This window comes from Clupea harengus, chromosome 13 (genome assembly GCF_900700415.2).
Source record: "Clupea harengus chromosome 13, Ch_v2.0.2, whole genome shotgun sequence".
NCBI lineage: Eukaryota > Metazoa > Chordata > Actinopteri > Clupeiformes > Clupeidae > Clupea > Clupea harengus.
In genome coordinates, this window is record NC_045164.1 from 19,874,402 (window position 1) to 19,884,401 (window position 10,000).

Consider the following 10,000-nt stretch of genomic DNA (forward strand, 5'->3'; position numbering starts at 1 on the left):
AATCACCCCCAACATGATGCAGTGCTCATGCACACACACACACACGCGCGCGCGCACGCGCACACAGACATACAGTTGCATGCGTACACATATACACACACAAACACACAGACATGCATGCATGCACACACTTAGAGAGAGAAAGAGGGGGGAGAGAAAAGATATATAGAGAGAAAATAAAAACAATGAGTAAGGAGGGGAGGCTGAAGCAGTTATGTGTGCTTTCCTCTGAAGCCAGCAGGTGTGTGTGTGTGTCTGTGTGTGTGTCTACGTTGAGAAACACAGAACTTGGTGTCAGATGGTTATTTGGGCCCAGAAAAGAAGAGCAGTCTCCGTCTGATTGAGTGATTGAGTTATTCAGAATCCAGTGAACGCTACGGGAATCACACACACACACACACTCCTCCCTCCCTTGCTCTCTTTCTCCATCTCTATGTGTGACTCAGATGTATTAAACATGGCCAGTGTCAGATTGGTGGTGCTGCTGAACCCCCCCCCCCCCCCCCCCACACACACCCCACCCCCTCTTCTCTCTGACTCTTCAGTGATTTCAGAAATAGTACAGAGATTCTACTGAATAAAAAAAATCCAACCCTCATCCCGATAATAAACACACACACACACACACACACACACACACACACACACACACGTGCACACACACCCCTCATGATGAGAGGGTAATTACAGTGAAAAGCAGTCTAGACCAACACAGCAAAGGTGAGCCTCACACACCACACAGACACACATGTCCAACGCTGCTTCATGGGTCTAGGTCCAAAACCTGTGCTTGTGTGTGTGTCTGTATCTGTAGACTCTACAGTGTAGAGGATGATGAGTGTGTGTGTGCGTGCGAAGTGTGTGTGTGTGTGTGTGTGTGTGCACGCGTGCATGAACTCACAGCGATGTAGAAGACCTTGGCCTTCTCTACCAGTTTCCAGTTCTCACATCTGAGTGTGTGCATGTGAAGTGTGTGTGTGTGTGTGTGTGTGTGATTGTGTCTGTGCACATGAACTCACAGCGATGTAGAAGACTTTGGCCTTCTCTACCAGTTCCCAGTTCTCCTCAAGGTCCAGGTGCTTGTCCTTCTTGTAACAATTAGCAGCAGCTAGGTTAGCAACCAGCGACCTACACACACACACACACACACACACACAGTTAGTCATCTGTTTTTTCTGATAGTCATTGTGTGTGTTGTGTCAGAATCAGGTTTTATTGGCCAAGTAAGTTTGCACAAACAAGGAATTTGTCTTGGTACAGTGGCACATATTACACAAACTATACATCACAACACAAAACAATACAACAGTGCAATGGTCTAACAGTCCAAGAAATCTAAAAAAGTATATACAAGGAGGAATAGTGTAAAGAAGATGAGAGTCCAGAAAGTGCAGGAATAAATAAATACTATACGGCGTGAGTATGACGGTTATACAGTAAGGGTGAAATAAATAAATTTAACATTTGTGCCCATATGTATTTTCGTTAGCTACGAATGCCAGCATCACCTTCCGTCTGGTCGAATCGCATCACACCTGTGCTCACGCACACCTGTTGGGGCACACACAGCTACAACTTGTGCACTGCAAAAAGTGAAATCTTAGTAAGATGAAATATCTTAAATGAAGGCAATATATCCTTGTTTTTTGTCTGACAAGATATTTCTTCTTACCAGGCATTTTTTATGTTAGAGAATTTCACTTGCTTCAAACGTTTCAGTCCTTAATTATCTTAATAAGGTTTTATTACTACTGAAATTGTATTACTGGTTCTGTAAAGAGCGGCAGCATCCCTGTACAATGAATGGGTCTGATGGGGACCCAGGTTCGAGTCCGGCTTGCGGTCATTTCTCAATACCTCCTTCCAGCTCGCTTCCTGTCTCTCTCTACTGCCCTATCTGATTAAAGGCATAAAAGCTTAAAAAAAATAAAAATAATAATAAAAAAAATATTTCAAACATATTGGGAAAATAATTCTTAAATATTTTGGGTATATAGGCAAATGTACTTGTTTTTAGTGTAGCTTTACTGATTTCAAGATAAATTGCCTAGCATGTAGCCTCATTTCAAGATGATGGTGCTCGCATTTGCTGAATATAAGCACATTTTTCTACATTAGGAGAAAATTATTCTTAAATAGTTTGACAAATGTACTTGTTTTTAGTCTGGCCACACTAGTTTTAAGATATATTTGGGTTCTTTGAGGCTAGATATTTTAACTTGTTTTACAAACTCTTGGTAAGTCAAATCTTCCTGTTCTGTTGGCAGATAATTTAGCTTATTTTAAGTAATATATGCTCCATTGTATTACTTTTTTTCTTGTTTTTGAAAGCTGATTTTTTGCAGTGTGTGTAGGGGAGACACTTCTTTAGGATCCGTTTGGTGTGTGTGTGTGTGTGTGTGTGTGTGTGTGTGTGTGTGTGTGTGTGTGTGTGTGTGTGTGCAGACCTGTTGTACACTTTTCCTAGTAGTGCACACACACACACACACACAAAGTACAGGTTCCTGTAGGTTGTGTTTGAAGTAGTGTGTGTGTGTGTGTGTGTGTGTGTGTGTGGTGCAGACCTGTTGTCTCCTGTAATGCAGGCGGCACAGGTCCCTGTGGGCTGTGTTTGTAGTGTGTGTGTGTGTGTGTGTGTGTGTGTGGTGCAGACCTGTTGTCTCCTGTAATGCAGGCGGCACAGGTCCCTGTGGGTTGTGTTTGTAGTAGGTGTGTGTGTGTGTGTGTGTGTGTGGTGCAGACCTGTTGTCTCCTGTAATGCAGGCGGCACAGGTCCCTGTGGGTTGTGTTTGTAGTAGGTGTGTGTGTGTGTGTGTGTGTGTGTGTGTGGTGCAGACCTGTTGTCTCCTGTAATGCAGGCGGCACAGGTCCCTGTGGGTTGTGTTTGTAGTAGGTGTGTGTGTGTGTGTGTGTGTGTGTGTGTGTGTGTGTGGTGCAGACCTGTTGTCTCCTGTAATGCAGGCGGCACAGGTCCCTGTGGGTTGTGTTTGTAGTAGGTGTGTGTGTGTGTGTGTGTGTGTGTGTGTGTGTGTGTGTGTGTGTGTGTGTGTGTGTGTGTGTGTGGTGCAGACCTGTTGTCTCCTGTAATGCAGGCGGCACAGGTCCCTGTGGGCTGTGTTTGTAGTAGGTGTGTTTGTAGTAGGTGTGTGTGTGTGTGTGTGTGTGTGTATGGTGCAGACCTGTTGTCTCCTGTAATGCAGGCGGCACAGGTCCCTGTGGGCTCCTCGCTCTGCTCGTAGTAGTGGGCGTCGACATGAGACTCTTCAGCCTTCTGCTTCAGGATCTCCCCAAACTTATCCTTACCGATGCAGCCGAAGAATGTGGCCACCTTATGGGGCCTCTGGATCATCCACTGCAGAGGGGCAAAGAGGAGGAGAGGAGAGGAGAGGGGGAGGGACCAGGGATACACATCAGTGTTAAGAGTACACACAGTACACAGAAACTTGTGTGTGTATATATATAAAGAGGTGTGTGTGTGTGTGTACTGGTAATAGGACTTCAAGCCGGATTTCCAGAACACAGAAACACACAATTCCTGGAAAGGGGCATGAATGAGAAGGTTCTTACACACACACCAATATGGCCTCAAATTACGCTCACACACACACACACACACACACACACACACACACACACACACACACACAGTATATTTATAAACACACAAAATGCGGAATGCACAGACCCAAATACACACAAATATAACCCACAACAACTATAATGCACACAGGCACACAAGCTTATTTATAAATACAAATGCATCCTGTCCAAAAGGAACTGAACACACACACACACACACACACACACACACACACATAAGCACAAACAAAGAATACATAATTGTCTCCCCATAAGTGGCAGAGAAGTGGGACTTGACTTTTAACACACACACACACACACACACACACACACACACACAAACACAGACTGACAGACACACACACACACACGCAAAACAGGAACAGGAACTGTGTGCACATTGTGGCCTGGACTGAAGGTTGTAGTACGACTCAGAGCCAAGTCATTTTCTTCTTTTCTCCGGAAGTTTCTGTGCTCCTGACAGAGACACAAATAAACGCGGTTCTGGAACACTGCCACACTGCCACTATAACACCTCACACTACCCCTCCCAGGGTCCTAATGCCAGTCATATTCATGGTTCATCAACAAACCCTCCAGGAGGTGTTCACTTTAGAGAGACACACATACACTCACACACACACACACCTCTTGTAGGGACTCAATGACATTACAGCATGTTAAACCTCTGAAACAATTTAACTTAACTCTCTGAGCCCAAACAAAAACAAAACAGCCTGTGTGTGTGTGTGTGTGTGTGTGTGTGTGTGTGTGTGTGTGTGTGTGTGTGTGTGTGTGTGTGTGTGTGTGTGTGTAACCTGGTAGAGGAAGCTCCAATTACCACCTTATCAACCTGGCAAACAGACACATGTGCTATTTATAGAAATCTGCCAAGCCCACACTTACAACACATTGTTAAAGTACCACTGCCACTCAGACCTCACATTCACCCCCACACACACACCTTCTCCCTCTTTGACTGTGTGTGTGTTAGTGTGTGTGTTAGTTTGTGTGTGTGTGTTAGTGTTTGTGTTAGTTTGTGTGTTTGTGTTACAGAAAGACAGACAGAGAGGAGGAGAAACATACTCTCGTAGTTACTGCTGATGCAGTGTGTGTGTGTGTGTGTGTGTGTGTGTGTGTGTGTGTATGATAGGGTCAGTGTTGTCAGCAAGTGAGTGGGGGGTTGGAAAATCTGTCATACCGGTCAGCGTGTGTGTGTGTGTGTGTGTTTAAAGAGGACAGGATGTCAGAGCTGTCAGCATGTGTGAGCTTGAGTCTGTGTGTGTGTGTGTGTGTGTGTGTGTGTGTGTGTGTGTGTGTGTGTGTGTCTGTGTGTGTGTGTGTATTTCTTGAGTGTGTATTAGGTGACAAGTTCTTTTGCATCACTCTGACCAGGGTCAACAAGCTCCTCTTTCTTGGGTTGGGTTCCTCCACACATACATGAACACACGCACACACACACACGCAAACACACCTGGGCATATTTGTTGTCTAGTTCATTTCACATGACTGTGCCATTATCTGTGTCATTTAGTTTTGTTGCATGACACTCTCTCTCTCTCTCTCTCTCTCTCTCTCTCTCACTCTTTCTCTCTCTTTGCTCGGCTGTTTCCAAGAGACATCTCACCATAGCGACAGAGCGAACATAGACAGCAACCACTTAGCAGTGGATGATCACATGTTTCTCACACACAGACACACGCACACACGCACGCACACACGCACACACACACACACACACACACACACACACACACAATCCTACCACAGGCAGAAGAATCACACACACAAATTCTCAAGTGCATTTTAGCGGTCATCAAGGCAAGGGCAACTGCCACAGTGTGCGAGATGAGAACCTCACAGACACACACACACACACACACACACACACACACACATCAGGGGTGGTAACTGCCACAGTGGTGACGATATAATACTATTGTCATATTTTGGCCACACTGTGATACTATTGCGCTTTACAGGGAAAAAGTGTAAATTTAAAGGGCAACTTCGGCACTTTTTCACCTGGGCCCTATTTACCCATCTTTTTGGGTCCAATTTTTTACTAGACATTCACACTATTAGCAGTCTACCATGTTAGGAATGTGCTAATGCTAGCATGCATTCACAGATACACATTCACACTATTAGCAGCCTACCATGTTAGGAATGTGCTAATGCTAGCATGCATTCACAGATACACTATTAGCAGCCTATCGTGCTAGGAATGTGCTAATGCTAGCATGCATTAACAGATACACTATTACCAAGCTACCATGTTGCCACGCTGGCACCATCAGGATTGTCTTCCCGCCTCACACCATCTTCCTGTGAGTTCTTCTAGTTAGACCCAGAATAAGAACTAGACTTATTGGCGAGTAGATTTCCACATACAAGGACTTTGTCATGGTTGTGTGAAGTGGACCATGGGGGACACGTTTTCCATACAAGACACATAAATGTTGACGAGTACAAATGGACATAAAATATGCTAAATGTGTCTATGATGTCAATGTGTGCCATAAGATCCCTGAATCCCCTGAATCTCCACTCCAAGACAATAGCTGAGCGTGTGTGTGTGTGTGTGTGTATGACAGAGAAAGAGAGTGAGGCTCTGATGGATTTGTGTGCAATGGTTCATAGTCTCACAGTGTGTGTGTGTGTGTGTGTGTGAGGGGGGTGCGAGTCTGGCAAAGTAATCTGCTGTGCTGCTTATGGATGCCTCGGGTGAGTTCTGGAGATGAAGAGCCTGTAAGAGTGTGTGAGCGAATATCTGAGTGTGTTCATGTGAAGTGTGTGTGTGTGTGTGTGTGTGTGTGTGTGTACTGCTCAGGGGGCCAGAGGGCCTGTGAAAGCTGCAGGCCGATTTACAGCCAGACTTTATCTGCTCGTAAACCTCTGCTCATGCAAACCTCCTCAGACACACACACACACACACACACACACACACACACACACACACACAAATACACACAAACACAAACACACACACCCTGTGGGCCCAGCACACTAATCCAGTCTGAGAGAGGTGGGGGTCTTGCAGCTGCGGCTCCCCTCACCCTCCCATTGATGGTGTGTGTGTGTGTGTGTGTGTGTGTGTGTGTGTGTGTGTGTGTGTGTGTGAGAGAGAGTGTGAGTGTGATTGTGCCTGGGCAGAAAGACAAAACAAAGTCCCAAGCTTCACCAGACATTGAGCGGTGTGGCTTTTTCTTTGCCAGTAACACACACACACACACACACACATCCACGCACGCACGCACGCACACACACACACGCATGCACACACACAATGAAGGCAGCCTAAACCTGACCCTGCAGCTGAGTACTAGAATCAAGAGCAGGCTGGGTGAACTTTGACCCCTGTCCGAAGTGACAGCATGTGTCTAAAATGTGTGTAGGGCCAATGATTTTCTGCGATAACGGAAAACGGACGGAATTCGCTGAATGTACCCTTTGAAACGGAATTGCAACTTTCAAACGGAAACACCATTTTGTGCATCAAAATCGCCCAAATTCCCCTGTATTTTGTCCTGCAAGACTGTATTTATTTCAAATTAGCACAACAACGATTGCAAGGACGAACAAACATTGAACAAAATGAACAAAAAAAAAAAAACATTGAGAAAATGTCACGTCTGTGTTGAACTCCGCTCCGGCCACGCCCCCCTATTTAACGGTTGACGCTACAGTCACATTAATTCGCGCATCTCCCCAATCACCTGCAAACAATGTTTTTTTAGTCTTCTGTTCTGTTGATGGCTGGCAAACAACAATCTTAGAAGGTTTGGGTCACTTGTGGCACATATTATTTACTCATTTTAAGCTATCAATCTATCTCAAGGTGAACAAAATGAGCCGAAACGGAAAAAAACGTAATTCACCAAATGTGAAACGGAAAACTCATTTTTTTTAAACGGAAAATCATTGGCCCTATGTGTGTGTGTCAGAACAAAAGTGTTCCACTTGTCAGACACACACACACACACACTCACATCCATCAGCACACCCGTCAATCCATCATCTCCTGTCTTAAACATGGAGATCTCTTTTACACACTCTCTCCTCATTGTTTCAGTGTGCATAGAGAACAGGTAGGGGTGTGTGTGTTTGTGTTCCAGCCCTTAGACCGACCTGTTCACACCACAGCATCCATTTATTGTCCACTCTCCCTCACACACACACACACACCTCTCTCTCTTTCTCTCTCACATCTTCCATTCCTCTCTCCTTTCCCTCTATCCCTCTCCAGTCCCAGTCCAGCAGCCTAAGGGCCCAGTCCAGCACCCTAAGGGCCCAGTCCAGCAGCCTAAGGGTCCAGCCCAGCAGCCTAAGGGCCCAGTCCCAGTCCAGCAGCCTTAGGGCCCAGTCCAGCAGCCTAAGGGCCCAGTCCAGCAGCCTAAAGGGCCCAGTCCCAGTCCAGCAGCCTTAGGGCCCAGTCCAGCAGCCTAAGGGCCCAGTCCAGCAGCCTAAGGGCCCAGTCCCAGTCCAGCAGCCTAAGGGCCCAGTCCAGCAGCCACTTTGGGCTCCACTGCTTCCTGCCATTCCCACACACGCCTCGGAATGCAGAGGGGAGCGTCCGTTCCATTAAAACCGCTTCGGAACGCTGGAACCTGGAGCGTGGCCACATAACTCCCAGCAGAACCCACACACTCCAGGCCAAACACACACACACACACACACACACAGTAGTCCAGGCCAACTACACAGTAACACTCTCCAGGCCAAACACAAAGTATTACACACACACACACACACACATTCCAGGGCAAAGACACAGAGCTCCTCTTACGCCCCACTTGATCCCCTCTCATTCAGAAAAAAAAGAAGAGAAAAAAAGATAGAATTAAGGAAAGACATGCAGAAAGAAAGAAAGAAAGACATACAGACAGACAGACAGACAGAGAGGAAAAAAACAGAGTGAAAAAGAGAGAAGAAGAGAGAGAGAGATTACAGAAAGCCCCGTAACCACGTATTTCACTTCTGGACAGGCGTATAAAAACATTTCAATTACAGCCCTGCGTGCACGCATGCTCGCGCGCACACACACACACACACACACACACACACACACACACACACACACACACACACACACACACACACACACACACACACACACACACACACACACACACACACACACACACACACACACACACACACACACACACACTACACACACACTAGGCTGATTTACACTGCAGCACCTGAGTATTTCAATCCCACACGCTCACACACACACATACATACATACATACATCCAAATGCCAAAAACACTCACAGCCATACGCACACTGGGCTATAGGCCCACTTCCAGCTCATTGACGTTAAAGGAGGAAAGACGTTTACTGGAAGGATTCGGGCCGGGTGTTTGGATAGTGTGTGTGTGTGTGTGTGTGTGTTTTGGATAGGTTAGGTCACTGATTTACAGGATGTCACCACCTGTGGCTAATTGGTAAGAGCACACCTGCCCTGCCATCACGGCACACAATTAGGTTAGGCCTTCTGGGGGAGCAGAGGCCACTTGGATCCCTCTTGAGTGTTTGCCATGTGTGTGTGTGTGTGTGTGTGTACGTGTGTGTGTGTGTTGTGCCACGTGTGTGTGTGTGCGTGCGTGTGTGTTGTGCCACGTGTGTGTGTGTGCGTGCGTGTGTGTTGTGCCATGTGTGTGTGTGTGTGTGTGTGTGTGCATGAAAACCTGTGGCATTTTCAGAGACATTTTTAATCGCACTACCGCTTCCATTTACACCACCAACCAAACAAAACCTGAACTCCACCAACCGCGCCGTTTGAGCTGGCCGGAGTCTGGAGCTGCAGGGGAAGAGTGCGACCACGCAGTCAGACCACTCTCTGGGCCTCTGCCAAGTTGACACACACACACACACACACACACACACACACACACACACACATAGGGATAGTGTGTGAAATCTTACCATTGGTGGTTAGGTTTCTTTCCACTTTGTTTATGTTGCGGACGAACAGGGGTCTCAGAGTACAAGAGTAAAAACCCCCTAGACAACGCAGCTGGGCTGCCAAACCCTGGGACCTCTCCCCGTGCCTTAACACAGTCCTCTCCTCATGCCGTAACACTGAGTCCTCTCCCGGTGCCTTAGTGCCTTAACACTGAGTCCTCTCCCGGTGCCTTAACACCGAGTCCTCTCCTCATGCCTTAACACCGAGTCCTCTCCTCATGCCTTAACACTGAGTCCTCTCCTCATGCCTTAACACTGAGTCCTCTCCTGGTGCCTTAACTACTCCTTTCAACCATCTCCAGTTCCTCTCATCACAGCTCCAACTTCTTCACTTTAAAACACCGGAATACAACACAAGAAAACACCACCTCCACCACCCGAGGGTGAAAGAAAAAGATCAAGATGTATTTAACCAGACGAGACCTGCAGACAAAACACCAACACGC

At 46.7% G+C, this 10,000-nt stretch overlaps 1 protein-coding gene across 4 annotated transcripts in view; it reads right to left on the reverse strand.

The window, feature by feature from the left end:
- The window catches only part of adka (adenosine kinase a), an 87,504-nt gene that overhangs the window by 37,474 nt on the left and 40,030 nt on the right, over positions 1-10,000 (reverse strand). For 2 of the 4 annotated variants that reach the window (XM_031578640.2, XM_031578642.2), the window contains exons 5-7: positions 3,180-3,352; positions 1,509-1,583; positions 1,020-1,128 (exon numbers count right to left, since the gene is read on the reverse strand). In XM_031578640.2, coding sequence (XP_031434500.1) covers positions 1,020-1,128; positions 1,509-1,583; positions 3,180-3,352 — 357 coding nt within the window. The remainder of the gene's footprint in view (positions 1-1,019; positions 1,129-1,508; positions 1,584-3,179; positions 3,353-10,000) is intronic. The other 2 variants (XM_031578641.2, XM_031578643.2) reach the window with 1 other exon arrangement.